The sequence below is a fragment of the Drosophila novamexicana genome, unplaced genomic scaffold (assembly GCF_003285875.2).
Source record: "Drosophila novamexicana strain 15010-1031.04,08,12 unplaced genomic scaffold, DnovRS2.1 tig00000193-arrow-pilon, whole genome shotgun sequence".
Classification (NCBI taxonomy): domain Eukaryota; kingdom Metazoa; phylum Arthropoda; class Insecta; order Diptera; family Drosophilidae; genus Drosophila; species Drosophila novamexicana.
This window is the reverse complement of record NW_020824787.1, coordinates 8,910,713-8,930,393: the sequence shown is the minus strand read 5'-3', so window position 1 is coordinate 8,930,393 and position 19,681 is coordinate 8,910,713. Positions and strand designations below refer to the sequence as shown.

At 38.8% G+C, this 19,681-nt stretch overlaps 2 protein-coding genes and 1 long non-coding RNA gene across 3 annotated transcripts in view; 1 reads left to right on the top strand and 2 right to left on the bottom strand.

Annotated features, from left to right (window-relative positions):
* The window catches only part of LOC115759338 (discoidin domain-containing receptor 2), a 101,511-nt gene that overhangs the window by 34,002 nt on the left and 47,828 nt on the right, over positions 1–19,681 (bottom strand). Inside the window, exons 11-13 of the mRNA XM_030700257.1 lie at positions 16,501–16,984; positions 12,747–12,995; positions 12,234–12,326 (exon numbers count right to left, since the gene is read on the bottom strand). Coding sequence (XP_030556117.1) covers positions 12,234–12,326; positions 12,747–12,995; positions 16,501–16,984 — 826 coding nt within the window. The remainder of the gene's footprint in view (positions 1–12,233; positions 12,327–12,746; positions 12,996–16,500; positions 16,985–19,681) is intronic.
* On the bottom strand, positions 171–970 carry LOC115758937. Its single transcript, XM_030699738.1, has one exon. It carries the CDS (start codon positions 954–956, stop codon positions 387–389), a length of 570 nt encoding a protein of 189 aa, XP_030555598.1. The 5' UTR covers positions 957–970; the 3' UTR covers positions 171–386.
* Positions 15,152–15,579, top strand: LOC115758942. Its single transcript, XR_004017470.1, has 2 exons — positions 15,152–15,252; positions 15,325–15,579. It is a non-coding gene; the product is annotated as an uncharacterized LOC115758942 (long non-coding RNA).

Genomic DNA, 19,681 nt, shown 5'->3' with positions numbered 1-19,681 from the left:
ATATATTTCAAAAGAGCTCGTATTTAGATATATAAAATATATTTTTGAATATATAATATGTAACAAATATATTTATCTTCTTAGACAAAGAAGAAAAATAGCCATTAATATAAGAGAGCAAATCTTTTTTTTTCTTCATAAACTATTCCCGCTTACCCTTATACTCTATACTCTCCGCAATTTACTCGAAATAATTTGTTAACTATACATAAACTTTGGAGTGTGTGTCTTCAAACTTTTGAGACTAAAAGCTATCTTGAGTAATAAAGTAGTAAATATAAGCCCCAGGGATTATGTGCTTTATGTTTCGTGTTATGATTTAGCTCAATTTATTATCAAAACATTTTACTTATAAATGTTCGTTTGTATTTAACTTTGCAATCTTATCAATTGATTTGATTGACGAATGGTGCCCACGCTGCAGGTGTAACTTGTCGGACCAGTACCTCGTATTTACTGATCTGTCGCATAGGGAAATTCTCGTACCGGATAAAACAAACCTTTTGCGCAAGATACAGGGTTCCAATGAAAATACCGCCATCGGTTCTGGCGCGGCAGACGTAAACACGTTCGTTCAGTGCGCTTGTACCCACAGAAACAGCATTCCTTTCCCTGAAGCCATCGTAACTGCGCACCCAATGATAGCTGACGGTTTCATTCGCGACCAGCAACTCGTAGTAGGTCGCTTGATTGGCGAGTGTGTCGGTGTTGTAGGTAGTGTACCCAGTTTCGGACCTAACACGGGCTGGCAGAATCGAGCTTGTATAAACGACACGCCCCACGTAGTTATCATAGCCGTATGAATCGATGCCACCGAGAACTGCGTTTTCGGGAAAGTTCTGCGTCTTATCGGAAACGACCCAGTGATCCGTATTATCGTACACTCCGCAATAAATGGTGCCCAGTAGCTGTGCAAAAATCAGCGTACATGCAATAAGTTTCGCTGGGGAATACATTATTTTAACTGTCTGGTAACTGATCAAAGACTGATTTGTCGATTGTGGATGGGTTTGGTGTTTATATATGCTTCTGATGGTTGTCCGAGGGAATCACTTGCTGATAAGCGCGAGTCTTATAAATCTTAGGGAAATATTGATAAGATATGCTTAAAATAGTATTTGAAATCGTCATACTTTTAATGCCTCTTGACTGACTGATCGCTTCTTCAGAATATGAAATTTAGTAATTTTATATTAGTTATATTAGACCTGTTTGTGTGATTAGTCTTCAGTGTTGTCAAGAGAGAACAAGTTAGAACTTTATAAGCAGAGTCAGCCAATCACATTCAAACGGTGACTAAGTCATATACTTATAATAAAAAAAGTTAATTTTTGAAGAATATCAGTTCTCGAAAACCCTTTGGTACTAAGATATATATTTTAATATATGACAAACGCAGTAGTATGAAAATTTCTATATTTCGGAAGCAGCTTTACTATTGTTTCGCTCAATATTGATTTTTTACACAGGCCATTTCCTTTGTCGATTAATTTTGACCTTTGAACATTGAAAGCCAATTGCCTAGGTCATTTCGATTAATTCGCCTTTTAATGACCAGCACATAAATAACAAAAACTCGAAGAAAGTCACGAAATATACATCATGTCCGGCTTTCATTTGTTCAATTGCCGCCATGTGGCATACTCAGGACATCAGATTGCTGCGCAGCGGACCTGCTCGTCTATCGCCGTTTTTTTCAGTGTAGTGCCTGGCTGCTCATGGCATCGCATGGGGAAGTAAGTTTTTCAAGCTGTGCTACAATAATCTGTATAGCCGAATGGAAGAGATGCAGTATCATCGTATCATTTCTAAGTTAGTTGTGACGGTTAAGTGTCTGTTTCTGGTGAACATTGCCGTGTGAATAAGTGTTTTTCGCATTGAGAATACCGCTGGACAGAACTTTCTGATGAGAGTGGCCATACCAGGTGTAGGCAAATTCGTTTTGCGTCCCATATATATTTTTTTTGCATTTGTGGGAAGATCGTAAATTGAATATGTATCTGGTTAACGAGCTCTTGTTTGGCATACCTATTGTGTGCTTACTCTATCAACTCTACAGCAACAAATCGTTATTTTTAAATTTAAATATTGTTTATGTACGTAAGGCCTATTTAGACGATTACGCCCTTAATGTGCACACAATGGATTGGATTTGGAAAACGAATTCAACAGCGTAGACACCAATCGTATTATTCATTGATGGAGTATCAATAACTGGGCCCATTGCGTAATGTGATCAATTTGACACAAGTAAAAAATACCTAGGGTATTTGTTGATCTAATAAATATTTGCTTGATTGTGAAATAGATCTATCGAATAGTTAAATAAGCAAAGCAGACACACAGCCATGCAGTCTCATGAGCTGTTGATCCTTAATTACTCGGCCAGTCAGCATAAGGTTGTTTACACATAAAGATACTTTTTTCCTGTAAAATATTCTGCACTACTTAAAGATCTTCTGATTTGTATTTTCGCGTTGATTTTACTTATTTGTAAACGTTTCGACTTGTGGGTTCTTCTTATTTATTTCTTAGCAATTATTAAGAGCATCCGACGGTTTTTTCTACCTTATTGTTGTTGTTGTGTACATATCTTTTTATCTGCATATAAGCAAAAAAGTCGAGTCAGTCCACAACATGAGAGCCGTTGTCGCCGCATTGCTGCCACTACCAACACAATCCATCAGAATCACAAAGCCAACGCGACCAGACAGAGGCGCATACACTCAATCACACACGCACACACACACTCACACCCAGGAACTCAAATATAGAGTCATTCAGGCAGTCATTCAGTCAGTCAGTTGGACTGTCATTTGGCAATAATACCGCAAACCGAAAATGCCTCAACTTCAGTGCAAGCCGGCAACGATCTGCACAGTAGGAGCAGCCCAGAGGCAGACCAAGGATGCATAGGGGTGGTCCCCACGGGCGGTGGAAGGCAGGCCCCAGACGTCGGCTTACCAACCACATTTGTCATTTAAGCTCAACCAAATGTAATATGAAAATCGGCATGAGCGAAAATGTCAACGTGCATTGTGGCAGCCAGAGTTTTGGGCGGTGCAATGGGCATATGGTGGTGCTTGGGTGGTTGGGTATGTTGGGTGGTCTTTGGTGGTTTCGCGGCCTCGTCGCAGCAATGTTGTGTGGAATTTCCTGTCAAGCTAATTTCCTTTGGGTGCAACGTTGTTGGTTGCCATTTGGTTGGCTGACTGAATGCCAGCGCTTGACTGTTTGGCTGGTTCGTTGGCAGCTCGTTGAATCAATTCACCTGCATGCATAAAATATTTTCGTTGAAAAAATATTCAAACATTGCATATTTTATAGTTTATTGACTGTTGCTGTTGCTACTGCTGCTGCTGCTGCTGTTTGTTTCTGTTTTTTTTTTTTTTGTATGCCCGCACAACTTTTTAACTTGTCAACGGGCCCGACTTTGTTGTTGCATCATGTTGTTGCTCTTGTTGTTCTTGGCTGCCCTTTTGGCAATTTACGTTGCGCAGTTGACACAAAATGAGCGACATGTAGGTCGTCCCCGTTGGATACACCCCCTACCAGCTGCCTTGCAATCTACCTGATTCCACGAATACCCTACCAACTTTTCTGTGTTCCATTTGCTATTTACCACCTTGACTTGTTTGCCAATTGCAGCAGCAGCAGCAGTAGCGTTTTTCAGCGTTACGTGTCGCGACATTTGGGAATTGTTTTGTGTGTTTTGCACATACAAAATATATACTTACACTCACACAATGGCACACATGCATATATACATACATGCATGAACATAATATGGTTATGTGAGCGTATCGTGTGGGTGCAATTTACATGCACTGCGTTTCTGGAATGTGTTATTAAAATTTATGTGCGAAAAAGGTGTCGAAATGCTGGCCAACAACAATAATAACAGCAATAACGGACATGGAACCCGAGTCCCGTGCCCCAAAAAGGACACCAGCGACAACAACAAACACAACATGGTCAACGAATTATATTTATAGCACATACACAAACTCGTTGTTTTTCTTCTTTTTTTTTCTCAACAAAATGTGGAATATGTTGCTACAGAAATGAAAGAACGTGCTGGTTGTTTATGAAGAATATCCAGGAAAAGTTGGTGGTTAAATTGGGCAACAGAGCAATATTATATTCAGCTGCAGTTCATATGGTCTAGATTTTAATTATAGGCATTGAATACTTTTTACAATAGTTTTAAATGAATTGTAATTGAATATTTTAATTTAAATGAGAGCAGAGAAATATTAACAAAATCAATTCTCAAAAAAAGGGCAAAAAATTCATTGAAAATGTCGATTTGAAATTTTCATCTAAATACTGTAAGCTCAAATTTCCGTGCGACCACAGTAAGCCACTATTTAAACACGGCACGCAAAGTAAGTGGTAAATAAATATGGTATACGTAAAAACCAAATATTGCGCATACGCTGAGTTATCCAAGGTTTTTTGTCATGCAACACGAGTGCAGAACGGCTGCATTCGAAATTCCAAGGCTAGAGCTGTTAGTGCTGTTGCTTATACATGCTTATTGGGTAGCTTGAATTTAGCTACAAGTATGTAACGTATATAATAAATTATGGTCTTCTTTAGTTGTTGAATATTTGCATATATATTTTTATATTCATTGAAGAACTTAGGCATTTTTCTTTATATATGTAAGTGCTTGTTTTCTATTTCCTTCATAGAGCATTTCCCTGTAAGTTGGGCTCCTTCGGCTTACCACTTCTGTTTCTACTGTTATTTTAGCATTGCGAAGCACCTCGGGGGCTGCGGTTATTTGCGTGTCTGCAATTTTGTTGGGCACTGCTGCACTTTCGAGCCATTTTTCGAGTGGTGTAATTAAGAAAGCAAAAAGCGAAAGCTCAAGGGGCTGCAACGAGCCAAGGAAAAACGTCACTTGAGCTAAGCCAAACAGAAAACTGAATGGCGCCCTCGCCGCCAGGCCCCCCTCAGCAAAGAGTTTTAAATAAAAAAAATATCATTAACTGACAGATTCAAAGATGCGGACTTGAAATTGTGGTTGCAGCCCGTTCTACTATTCGCTTATCAGTTGTGCAACAGCAAGCGGCATTTGCTGCTCTATTCTGGCCAAAAGTTAAACTTGGCTCAGCAAACTTACAAATACAAACGCACACATATACAGAAAATCTCTCTCTCTCTCTCTGTGTGTGTGTGTTGGCGTGTATCTCTGTGCGTGCGAGATTTACACCTGCTGCATATTGTTGACGTGCCACATCAGAGTTGGCTGTTTTGAAATTATAAACCTTTTGACGCCGAGTGGCCGTAGCAGCTTTTAGCTCTCAGCAGGATCAACATATATTCCTGCTGCTGCCGCTCTCCATCTCTCTGGCACTTGGCTGATACTTTTTAGCAAAGCTGTCAGTGTCAAAGTGACTGTCAACATGCCATTCAAAATGAAAATTAATAACAATATGCAAACAGCAGCAGCAACAGCAGCAGCAGCGCCAGCAATCGCAATGCCACAGACAGCCACGCCCACATATACATTCTGCATATAAATGTGTAAGTGTGTGTGTGTATGTGTTATGTGACCACATGCAGGTGCAACTCTTAGTGGATTTGGTTTTGGATAGCTGCCAGGTTTTAGCTTTTAATGCAAAAGTTGTCAAGTTCAACAATCGATGCAACTACACATGTGAGCACTTGATATTCACATAACGTAATGGAAATGGCGGTTTTTGTGGTCGCATACTATGATGAAAGTTATTTTTATATCTTGTTTGGACGGATTTATGGAAACAATAAAGTTGCGTTTGTGCGAATGCTGGAAGAAAACATATTCGAGTGCACTCAATACAATATCTTTTAAATTGAATAAGTCTATCTTAGAGGGTAACCAGCGAAAGGTCGACTGTTCAAATCCATCTTTCCCTTACACCAATTGAACCCGCGACCTATTACAACATTCTCTGCAATCTAACCTGCCTCCCTGTAATCCCATATACCCACTCTCAATGGCTGCCAAGTATTTGGACACACACACAAAATGCTTGGTTGGCACAAAACGCAAAACCGACAACTGTTCAACTAATTTCAAATTAAACTCAACGATGGCGAGGACATTCGGCGTGTCTGTTGGCTTCCTCAACCCATGCTGCACGTCCGTCGTTGTCCTGCCAAGGACTATCACGAACAATTTTTCAGCATTTAAACACTCAAGTGCCAAGCTAATAAACGATATTAGTGCCAAAGCTCATTTCGACAAATATTCTATATGTGTGTGTACCAACTAGTGTGACTGTGTCTGTGTGTGCGAGAGTATACTTACAGTAGACTGCTACTGTTACTGCTACTGCTACAGCTACTGCTGCTGCTGCTGCTGCTGCTGCTGGTGTGCAAACATTTTCCGAACAGTTACCAAATAAAAATGATTAGGAACGTGACTAAGAGTGCGAAAAATGTTATTTACTTAGCTGATGTGCGCTATGGGGCCAGACACAGCGAACAACGATGGGTTATGCACACACACACACACACACACATATATATATACTTAAAATATACACATGCACACGACAAAGATACACACACACATACACACACACACACACACACTTATGTTCTGTGTGGGCGAATGACAAAAGTTTGGTGCATTGCGGCAAGTACCATTAGAAATGTAAACTAACATATCTCTTAGCAATAAGTTTTATAAGGATCGACGGAAATAAAGGTGGTTCACTAAATCGTTAAATAATGATATATATTCAATTAAATAAATTAAATTATATTCTTATGCTAATGTCGATTTTTTATATATTTTTTATTATTGTCAGCAAAAAATATTTTTGCTAAGTACAAAGATTAAAAAAGCTTTACCCTCGGACATCCTTCAACTACAAATTGGCTACAAATTTTAAACGAAATTAAAAAAGTTGCTTAAAAAATATAAAAGTTAATTCAATTAAAAATATAAATCAAAGCTGAACTTATAGCCTTTATTCACATAACTAGCTCACTTTTTGAATTTGTACAGGGTATGGCAAGAAGTTTTGCTAGTTGCACAGTTTTTTGGTGTTGAAAAAATACTTGAAAATTACATGAAAACTACGCACAGCAATGGCAATAAATGACAACACAGCCGGGGCACGCCCACTTGTGCGCCCTTCAGTCAACACTCGGCGCAAAATTTCATATCTTTGGGGCTTTCATTCAAGTGTGTGTATGTGTGTATTTGTAAGGGGATTTTTTTCATCATCTTCTTTACCACTTGCAAACTATTTTTAAACAATTTCTGGGTGCACGCAATGCCACGCCAAGCCCACATGACGCCCACTCTTGGCCAAAAGGGAAATGGCGCTGATAAGAGTTTTGTAGCAGCGGCAAAAGCGGAAAAAATGCGTCGTTATACAATATGCACCAGTCGTGTAGGGTGAAAGGAAATGGATGGGTGCCTCTACAAGTGTGTGCGTGTGTATGTGTGTGTGAGCGTGTATGCTGGTGTGTTCTGCATATTTGCACAGTGTAAACTTTCAGCGGAGCAAGAGAGCGAGCAAAAGAGGGCACATTGTTTTTGCTGGTGCTGGTGCAACTGCTGTTGCTGCTGCCAGCTGCTTTGCCGCTCGAAAGTAGGCAAAACTATTTAAAGGCCGAAATGCATTCCACTTTTTGGCCAAGGATTCTGTTGCATGCTGCAGCAGCAGCAGCTGCTTGTTTTATTTTCATATCCTGTGGTTCTCAACTTCCTTCACATGCGTTTTCTCTCGCCTTGCTGGCAGGAAATGTTGATAAAAGTGTTGCCATAACGACAACGTCGTCCCATTTAAATCATTTATAGTTTACGAGTATACAAGCCCTTTTCACTGCCTATAGTATAGCAAAATTACTTTCAGATGCTCGAAGGTTAATTGTGTAATTGATTGGAAATTATTGTAAGGCAATGTATAGGTGGAAAAGACTCAAAGAATTTGTGCGAGCGATAATAGACAAAAGAGCCTAATCGATGTAAAACTAAGTAAGAAGATTGCAGTAGATTGATGAAGCAAGCTCTTAGCATATTTGAATATAAATCAAAGTAAAATACGAAAATGGTTTTAAGAAATTTAAAAATATTTAAGATTAAAATTAACAAAAGTATGTTAACATTTCCTTCATGATTTCAACATTTTCTAAGAGAAAAGTTGAAAATAAAGTTAATTTGAACATAAAATACACATTTTGCCAAGTTAATTTACAGAATCTTTAAGGCATTAAAACGCAATCAATTTGTTTAGGTTGTATTTGTTTGGGCTGATTTAAAAATTAATAAGCCCTATAAATTTCTATAAAATATTTGGCATTGCAATAATAATTATAATTAAAATAGATTATTTCATTGACCCAAATCTTTCTATTTTACGCTATATTTTTGTTTATGTTCCTAAACTTCCACTAGAATATAAACGAGAAAGAAGGGCTATCTTCGGCACGCCGAAGATCTAATACCCTTGCACACCCAACCTTTTCATAATGCTCATAGTGCTATGCACGTATCTAAGAAGCATAGGAAAGATATCTTGAAAAGCAAAAAAATTGTTTATACAAGAACCTAGTTTTCGACCGATCGTTCCTATGGCAGCTACATAATACAGTAGTAATTAAGATGTAATTAAGATTTTGCAAAAAGAAGGGAGCATAGTGGAATCTCTAAATGATTGTTCCTATGGCAGCTATATGATATAGTGGTCCGATCCAGCTGGTTCCGACATATGTATGTACTGCGTGAAACAGAAAGAGGCACTTCCGCAAAGTTTCATAAAGATAGCTTTTAAAGTGAGCGACTAATTCGTATAGAAACATACAGACGGACAGAGGGACATGGCTGTATCGACTCGGCTATTGATACTGATCAAGAATATATATACATTACGGAGTCGGAGATGTCTCTTTCTATGCGTAACGCATTCATGACAAAATTATAATAACCTCTGCAAGGGTATAAAAAATAAAATGTCTAACATAAGCAAAGTATTTCTGTTTAAGCCGCACATTTTCCGTCGGCTTTTCTGCTACACCTCATGCTGATTGAAAAGTCTGACTGCAGACATTTGAAAGACAACGAACTGAAATTGTGGTTAAGAACATGCACTTAAATTATAAAACACAGAGCTCGGCGAACAAACTCAGCAACATTTGAACAAAAACTCTGAAATCAATGATACATGGCCACTCGCCGGTCCAGTTGCCAGACAAAACCAACCGCAGAAGCTGAGAGGATTTTAGCATTTTGCCGACATCAACTAAACTTCAGGCTTAGCTGGTGTGGGTGAAATGAATTAAATTTTTGTTTCTTTTAGTTTGTTTTCTTTTTGGTTGTGCTCACAAAACATTTTACAATATTTACAACAGCAATAAACCCATTTCCTACGTGGGCGTGGTCCAAAAAAAAAAAAAATGGTTGTAACTGCACAAACACCGACCCCAAGACAATTCCGCATCCTGTTGACTAAACACATGTTCGCCTGTATGCTGCATGCAACTGTGTACACTTATTTACTGAATTTTCTCTTTTGTGGCACTGCTGAGAATTTTCTCGACGTCAGCTGTTTGCCATTGGCATCCGACCAGAAGTAAAATCCCAACCAACAGCACATTAGTTAAGTATAAAATTTTAATAGTGGCCGTGGCACGAGTCTGAGAGTCCTCAACATTGGCCAACAATTTGTATGCCTCCCAGTGCCAACTGTGACAACTTCTCCACAGTGCAAAGCGTGCGCATGGTGGGAGGAAGGAAGGTGATGGCAAATTTGTGCAAATTTGGCTTGTGGCCAGAACTACTTTACAGTTGTACGGGCAGGCGGCTGAAATTGTTGTGAAATTTTAACTAATATAAGAGACACAGCGGCATGGGACAGTTTGTTGTGGGTGGCTGTTGAGAAGTATTTTAGCATTTTAACAGATGTTCTGAACAAGAATTTAAATCTGAAGCAAATATTTTTGCTTCAATAACAAATATTCTAATCTAAATTTGAATACAAATGTTAAGATCTAAAAATATATATCCATAGATTTCCAATAAGGAAAGTTATCTGATTAAAAATAGCATGTTTAACAGGGCTTCCGAATAGGGTTTTCCTTCCTTTATGTATAAATAATAATATGGAACATATAACATATGTCTAAAGTCTATAATGCTCGTATCTCTTATTTCTAGTCCGTTGTCTCTTGTTTCCCTGTGCAAATATCATTCAGCATTTTTTTTTCTACAATCACTTGCCATTTTGTGTGGTTTTTGCAGCTAATATTTGCTGGCTCGTCCTGAGTAGCTGTCTCTGTCTCGTTGTCAATGCGCTAGGTAAAATGACAAATCAAACAATGCTAAAAATACACTGTGCATGTGGGTGTGTGTGTGTGTGTTTATATTTTTGGGCTTGGGCCTTTTGTTTGGCTGAGCAAATGTAGCAGAAATCTTATTTAAGTGAATTCAGGCCGAAATCTTAGTTAATTTTTATGGCAAATATGCTAAGCTAACGAAAACCAAGAACATTGTGTGCTGCTTACAAGTGCTTTAGCTGATGTCCTTGCTGACATCAGGACTAAGCTCTCTGGCTTTGTCATACTAATTGAAGCTGTAAGAAACTCAAATTGCTAGACAACGGGTCAGTTAACATGTCTGGGATTTGGTTAGGCAATTTAAAAATGGAAAATAGGTATTTCTGTAGCTGTCTGGTAGAGTGTGCGAACACAATTGGTGTTACGTGGCGTATGCTTAATATGCGCTGCTGCTAAGGCAAGACCAACATAAATATTCCGAGGAGACTTGCATGCACAATATTTGCGGTCTTATTGCGCAAACGTCGCATTGTCATGTCTACAAATTTATTGCCAGCCATTCATTCGGTGTTGCTCAAAAACAAATTTTTGAACATGGCCAAACGAAAAAAAAAAGAAGGAAATAGATAACTCATGGCACACATTGGCCGCCATGGCCAATTGCTGTCAAATGATATGTTGCTTACCTATGTATATCGACTATATTCGTTTTTTCTTTCTTTCTTTTTTATGATTATTATTGGATTGCATTGTTATGCAATGAAAGTCATTATTTGTGTGACGGTGCGGGCTGGGCGTGACAGAGGATTGTGTTTGACAATTGCGTGCCCAAAAATAGCAAAAAACTCTTATTGGATTTCAAAGACATTGAAGAAATATGGCCATGCCATAGCATGTTACATGCTCTACAAGTCTATTGATTTGTTATGACGACAATGACAACGACAACGACGTCAGCGCTGGATGTGGGGTCGAGCGGTTGGCTGCTATAACAACTGTCTATCATTCATTTATATAAGCTAAAAGCAAAAAATTCGCCCATAAACGACAAGAACGTCGTCAAGTGTTGCCATGGCCATTGTTGTAGCTGCTGTTATTGTTGCTGTCGTGTTGATTGCTGTTGCTGCTGCTGCTGCTCTCCTTGTTGACATTTTCATTAGCAAATTAATTTTAATTGATTACATTTTATGCGCAAATGTGTAGACAACAGCGTTCGGTAGCTCTTCGATATATTGAATTACCATTTTATTTATAGCTTGGCTGTCTTTTTATTCACTTTCCACTACTTGCCAGCAAAATTCTGGTTGGTAATAATGTGATAATATTAGTTGATTTCATTTGTGCGGAGGTACACATAATTTCATTAAAGTAACCTGAGAACGCAGCTGAAATTGGCAATGCAAAGTGCGCCTCAAAGCACAATTTGTTCTCAGTTTTCAGAGCTTCTCATATTCGGAGACAATTTCGATAATAATAAAGGTACATAACGTAACGAGAGTTCTTAAATACCTTAATGCTTTGAGGTGGAAGTTCCAATTCCAAAGTAGAATCTTACAGGATTTTGTACAAAAATTTGCATACACATATTTCTTTTTTCAAATAGTTATTAGAAACAAATTTTATCTAACCTTATCTTTAGGATAGTTCACATTCATGGTTTTTTAAATTCTTAAAATATTTCAAAAATACTCAAAAAGTATTTGTTTTCGACCATTTCATTATTTTTCGTCGGAATTAAGAAGCATGCAATTTGCAAAATACGTTCTCTTATATTCTCTCGGCTCACGAGCGCAAGTTGAAAAAGTTTTTAAGCACGCACCACAAAGTGGACAAAAAATAAAAGAACTTTCAACATGTTAACTTTAAGTTAAATTTTCTGCAATGGTGCGACAAAAATTCAAACCGAGGGGCAGCTAACAGTGGTGTAAGGTGTTCTTATCTCAAGTACTTACCTTGTTGCCAGATCCCGATGTACGAAATTCATTTGCTCCAAATGCTTCATGCCCGATGCAATTTGTGTGGCAATGTAGACTAAGCAGCCATAGCTACAAGACGTTGTTGCACGGTTGGTGGGGCATGGTGGGGCACGAAACGGATGCCGGGCGGAGGAGGATGCCAACGTCAAATGAGAATTTGAAAAGTTTTCGCGTGTGGTAAGGACCACAACGACAACGACAACGATGACGATAGCAGCGGCAGCAGCAGCAAAGTTAACGAAGTTTTTACATCCGTTTGCGCATGTTGTTGGTGGTTGTTCGGTGGTGGATCGGCGTAATCATTGAACACGAGACCGGAAGTGTAGCGTCGGCAAATGGCGTCGGTAACGGAAACATGATAAAAACGCACGCAAAAACGCAGCCAAAAACCAAAAGAGACAGCACATTAGAGTGTTGTTCAGTTAAGCGCCAAAGCACAAGTATATTCTCTCTCTCTCTCTCTCTCTCTGCCTGTTTATCTTTACATACCTCAGACTCTTGTTGGCCATCAGTCCGCTTGTTTCAGCCACATGCTCCTGCAGAAATTGATTCAAGTCACCCAGACAATTCGAATAGTCCTGCACAATACATATGGGCTCATCCCGCAGGCAGGCGCCCACCAAGCGAGCCACATTCGCATCGCTGAGACGCGCCAACTGCTTAGCTTTGCTGCGAAATTCCTTTCTCAGATGATCGCTTGCACCAGGACGAAGTGTGGCAACTGCGACAAGGGTGGCGCTGTTAGTAATATATGAAACAAAGAAGATAATATGAGATGTCGGATATTAAGGTTGAGCAAGCGCGTTTAGATTTAAGAGAGAAAGTACTATCGAAAGCAGGTCGTTTATATTCGTGAAATTCTAGTACTAGATCTTATTTTCCAAGGATCTATTTATTTAGATATTTTTTCCTGATTATGTTTTGTATTTAATGTCATCCTAATGGACTCTTTCTTTTTACACATTTTTTTTACCTCATTTAAAATAGTTTTGAATTTCTATGAATCCAAATGTATTCATAATATAAAATATCCTTCGTATGAGAAGCTTAGTGGCACAAGCAGGTCAATACAGATGCGATACTTGAACTATTGATAAGTGTTCCCTTTTTGTAGGTAACTTATATGTAAACCGCAAATACTCAACTACTGCTAGTGCTATTCTGTCACAGGTTCCGCTGTACCGCCCCAGTTTTCCATCACAATGCCACCAATAGCTACAGTCTATATCAATTGAAATACGTATGCCCATGACAATTGAGCTCTAGCGCAAAAATCAATTAGAGCAGCTCAACAATGTCCTGTTTCATGTCCTGGCGCTGCTGCTGCTTCGATAGCTGGCAATGGTCGTCCTGGCAATTTTGATACGTTTCGTAACAATTCGATTTGCCTGCTTGCTTTAATAGTTTTGCGGTTAGAAAGCCACAAAACGTATTACGTATACGTAATATTGCACTGCAGTGGCAGAAAAGGCAACAGCAGCAGTAAAGATGACCCCTGGCTGCAGGTTCTCGGCAGCTGTATGCAAAATAATTAACACACACACGCACACATATACACGTACGCACACACACGCAACTGAATTGCTCGTAGGGTCTGCTCTGTGCTAAAACTTCAAGTGGCCGGCATCGAATGAGGTCGTCCGCCTGCCTGCCACCCTGCTGGCCTCTCATGTGGGGCGTGGCCGTCTGATAAAATATTAATAGACAGCTGGATAGACAGTTATCAGACAACAGATGGACTTTATTGTCCTAGACCACAGATGAAAATTATAATAGACATGCAAGTGGAAAATCAAACTCGCACACTCACACACACACGTTACGCATACGCCGTGCTGTCTGCGAAAATGAATACATTTCACTGCAGCAGATAGAGAATGTTGTAGCCAATGCATGGCCACGCCCTATGTGCTTATATATGTATAATGTGCAATAAAAAGCTTCAATTAATCGGCAAAAATGAAATCAAAGGTAACGCAGCATCCACCATCCCCGTCGTCGCCGCCCCCTGCCAACAAACCATATACAATGGACGTATTCGCCGCCCGAATCGTCTCGACTGCGTCTGATATTTTTGGTCCTGTTACTGCAGAGCCAGTGCTCTTGTTGACATTGCTATTGCTGTTGCTGTTGTTGTTGTTGCCTTTTTTGGTTCAACTTTTCATAATGGAATTTCTGATAAGCTTTTTTGTGGCCAGCATGTGCTGCTGTTGTTGTTATTGTTGTTGTTGTTACCGCAGACGTGGCATTATATCCCGCAAGCCTGCAACCTGCAACTACTACCTGCAGCAGATTGAGTCGGTCCATCTCACAGCCTCATATCGGTTTCGCTTTGCTTTATGTCTTTTCATCCAACAATTTGATGTCCTCTATATATATATATGTGTGTGTGTGTGTGAGTGGCATTAAAGTATTGCGGTTTTTCTTATTGTCAACTATTGTTATACCATGTTTTGATTTTGCTTTCTAACAATCTGACAACGTTAGCGACAGGTTCACTGGTATCTATATCCTTTATATAAATTGGGCAATCATTTTTTTTCGTTGGGAAGCAATTTGTCAAAATATATGTTGCATTTGATGGAAAAATGTCCTGATTGGTTATAATTGCTGTACATTTTGTGCGGGCTATTTTTGCTATATGTTTAAAATCGATATATGGCATTTTTGGTATTTTTATAGACCTTTACTAAAGGTATTTTGTAGGCGCCCTATTTGTGTAACCATATATGTATATATGTATGTTTGCAAGCGTGTTTAATGTAATTAATATTTATCAACGCTGAAAAACGCTTACAGATATTTTGCATTATATTGCGGAAGTAATTTGAACCCTTTTAAATCAATTTGTTTTGCTAATTTAAATAGACAGTATATAAGAAACGTCAGTTAAACTCATTAAGTACAACTATTCTATAAAAATGAAGTTCATTATCGGGCTTATTTGTGCTCTTTTCTTAGCTGAAAGCGCGTACGAATCAAGGATTCCTCCGTGGTAAAATGCCTCCATGTTCATAAGTATATATATTTCATTTTTTATAACTTTGTATCGCACTTTCCTTCGCAGCACTAATTTTGGATGCAATTGGGATGAAGGAGCATAATTGTGTTCATTTGAATTTAGAATTTGCTGCATATCATAATAAAAAGCAAGTAAAAATTGTGGCTAGCAATGAGAGATTCCCAATATATGGGTAAAATTTCAATTTGCATGTAAGAACTGCAGATCGAACTATCTCACAGCCTTGATTTCACTTTGCTTTTATCCTTTTCATCTAAACATGTCTGATTAAAGTATTGCCATTTTTCTTATTGTCAACTATTTTGTTACGAGTTTTTTATTTTCCCTTCTAACTATCTGACAACGTTAACGACAGGTACACTAATATCTATATCCTTTTATTTTAAATTGGGCAATCATTTATTTTTTCGTAGGGAAGCAATTTGGCGTTATGTCAAATATACGTTACATTTGACATGCCATGATTAGTTATAATTCCTATAAGTTCTCTACGCGTTTGCTTTACTTGTTTGATAAAAGTCTACGAATGCTTTATACCCTCCATGAAGGTATTATCCAAGCGCTGTGTTTGATATCCATACGCATTGTGCTTATGTATATTATAATTAATAATTATTAGCTTTGGTGTACGCTTGAATGCAGTTGTTTTGATTTATATTGCGGAATTAATTTGAAGCATTTGAAATCAATTAGTTTTGCTAATTTAATGATATTTCAATAGACAGTATACAAGGAACGCCAGCTGAACGTTTTAATTGACGGAAATTTATTTCTATTAAAATGAATTTCATTATGGGACTTATTTGAGCTCTTTGTGGATTCTATCGAAGCGTTGTGTTTGTTTATTCATTTGAATTTGAGAGCTGCAGATACACTCGCTCTCACTTCAACTCAAAAATATTTTTTGGGCTCATAGTTACAATCCTAATCTGCTAGTGTACACAAAACTACAGCTTTCGAGAAGTTACACAAAATGTGCTGAAGTGGGATTCTCAAAACAGCAGCCCCCATTGTGAAGTGTAGTCGGAAAATGGCCTGTAAGCCTAATGCAGCTCATTTTGTGTTGTGCTCTGAATTTTAGTTGCATTTTCCGAATGTTTTTCGGCCGCTTGCAGCAGACACAACAACTTGGTTAAGTGTATGGTGCGGCGGCAGTGGATGGGTTAAGGTAAGGTTGGATAGGGTAAGTTGGGGTTGGGCTGTGTTGGGTGCACTACTTACTTCAACACATTTGTTTCGCACAAATGCAGTTCACCAAATACGCCCGAGCCGAGCTTCTCGACGATGACCAGCGACTGGCGCGGAAACTCCTGCACTTGGCAATTGGCCTGCTCCTCGTTGATGTCGGCGAAATTAGCGCTCATATCCAAATTGTAATGATGTGGTTTGCCGCCTGTTGGCGTGGGCGTGGTCGCTGCCGTATTTGAGGAGCTCATACTCAACGAGCCGCTGCTCTGAGAGCCCGCCGGCCCCGTCACTGGTTTGCTGCAAATTGGTGTTGCTGCGTAATATTTCTCTGGTGGCGGTGGCACGGGCGGTACTGCAGCTGCCACTGCTGCTGCAGCTGCCGCCGAAACAACTGGAGCCGCAACGATGGATGCGTTCAGTGAGCTGCGGGCGGTGCCGGTGCCGGTGCCAGCGGCATTGGGCAGCAGCTGCTGCATGTGAGGCACCGCATAGTCCTGGCACACAATGTCCGGCACATCTGTGCAGAGAAGACAGAGAAAGAGAGAAAGAGTGAGAAAGAGTCAGCAAAGGATGGTTTAGAGTTCAGAGAGTGTTAATTTTTGACCATAAAACAGGGCTGTACAACTGCACCTCACTGAAAACAATAAACTTTTAAGCGCCATTTTACGTGCCAGGCAAAAGTTTTGTCGGGCCAACGAATTATACAAAAGATGCCACAACATTTTACAGAAACTCTAGTGAAATTTACACTCTACTACACAAGTCGTAAATGAATGTGCAAGTCGTTTTTAAATTCTTTTAGCTTAAATCTAGCAGGGCAATAAAATGGGAAAATTGTTAGACAAAAAGTGGATTATAAACCAAATTGAAATTGAACAAAGAACTCATAGAACTAAGGAACATTATGAGATAATTACTAGACGCCGTTGCACAGCCTAATGTAAACTTTTAGAGATTAAGCCGGGCAACGACGACTGATTGGTTATAGCATATAATACAAATATTTGATATTTTATAGGGTTGAATATCTTCAAAATATATACTACTAAGTCCTTGGAATATATTTGTTATATTATATTTTGCCCCAAGTACATATAATTTATATTTTTATACATCTGTTCCCCTGTCGTACAGATTGCTCGACTAATCTTAAAACAAATTAGCTCCATCTAATCTAAACAGAAATACAATTTTCTAAATTAAGATTTTGTTTGAAATTTTAATTATGAGGAATCTAGAATTAATTTCGAACAACTTCTGTGTCTTAAAGGAGTTTTCATTTCCCTTTACTATTCGATTTTATACAATTTTTCACAAATTCTAAACATAGTCAATTTTAGGTAAAACAGTTCTGCCAAACACATGACCTAAAGTTGAGTGTTGTAAAAGGACATTTATTTTGCAGCTCGCCAGTTGCCTGCTGTTTGAAGCATATGAAGACAGCAGGCGTACCCTGGGTCACTCATAAATTGAAACTAGAGGGCACACCGAATGCAACTCTGCGCTGAGCATTTTGTCTGCCTTTCTGGCAATCCCCAGCTCAATGTAATGCCATCTCCTTCAGGCAACTGGGTGCCTTTGTCTCTCGTTTTCATTTGTCTTGTCCAGGACTTTTGTGCCTTCAACTTCAAACTTTTCCCATTTAGTCAACTCTCATTGCACATAGAAAAGAAAAAGTGAGTGAGTGAGAGAGAGAGGTAGAGAGGGAGAGACATCCCGGGGGCAAGACAAAATGGCGTGTGGCAAAAAACTAAATGAAATTAATTGCAACTTGGCGTTGTGCTGTCTCCCTTGCGCACACTGTTATCAACTATCCTCTATCCGAGACAAGTTTTAATTTTATTGTTGTTGTAATAACATTATTTAGTTTGTGTGCGGCTCATTGTCAGTCTGTTTTTCGGCCTTACTGTTGCCTGTCATTTTTGCATTCGTAGTGGGAAAACATAAAATAACACTGAGAAAGAGACGGCGAGAGCAGGAGAGATATAGAGACAGACTAAGAGACAGCCAACGAACGTTAATGACAAAACTTTTCGACGACTGTGCAAAATTCGTATGCAAGTTGTCGGAATGTGCACTGTGCATGTGTTTGTGTGTGTGTATATGCGTGTGTGTATATCTATGTGCTTGAGCAATCAGTGCCTCAGTCTTAAAGTTACACTGAAGTTTTGTGGCCTTACTTGATATTGCAGAAATCTCAAATACTCTTCTTCAACAGTAGTGCATTGGTGAATTTACACCATAAATGGTTTTTAAAATTTGTCCATAACAAAATGTAAAATTGTGGGAAAAAAGCGTTGTACAGCATACGTTGAGTAGCATAAAACTTGAAACTAGTTTCTTTTCTTTATTTTAATTAGACATGTTGGGCGTCCTGAATAGTCATGGCCTAAATAAAATCTCTTATTGTATATATCACTTAAAACTTGTAACTTAATGTTTTTTTTTTTTTTAATATATATAAAAATTAACGGCGATATATCTTGAACTTTTTCCGAAGCCCGAATCTTTTACATCACTAAATTCAACTAAACAATATTCTTAATTTTAATTATTTAAATGAATAAATATAAAATAAACTGTATATTCCCCAGCCTTAGTTGCATAAGCTATTCTATATTCCATTTATAGCTCTTTAAATGAAGTATTCGATTGTCTTATGTAGAGCTATGCAAATTGCGACCCGCTTTTAAACGAATTTCGTGCTTGGGCTCACGCTTATAGCCGTGTTTATTTGCATGCAATGTTATTATGTGAAGTTTTTCGCCGTGATTTTCATGTGGGGGAGCTTTGCGAGTGCAAATTGGCAGTTGACTTCAAAAATGGACTTTAATTGGAGTGTGTATGTGTGCTTGTGTATGTGGAGTAGTGTGCGAGTAGTTGTTGCTGGCAGAAGTTTTCCAACGAAGTTTGAAGGACTCAATTTGAAGCGTGCGGTACGCGCGAGACTGTGACGAGTGCTGGAAATGGGAATAGGTTGGGAATTGGAAGTTGAAGTTAAAGCGTAAATGGGAATGTAGCTCTACCAAGGCTAAAGTTATAATTTATTTGAGCTAAATTAAATTATTACAGCAACAGACAGACAGAGATACTAACGGAATAGAGCATTAAGTGGGGCGGATGGGGGACAATGACAAATATTTGGTGCCCAGTTATAAAATGCACCCAAAGGCAACATCACAAAACTTTTTGGCAAATGACTCGAGCGCATGAA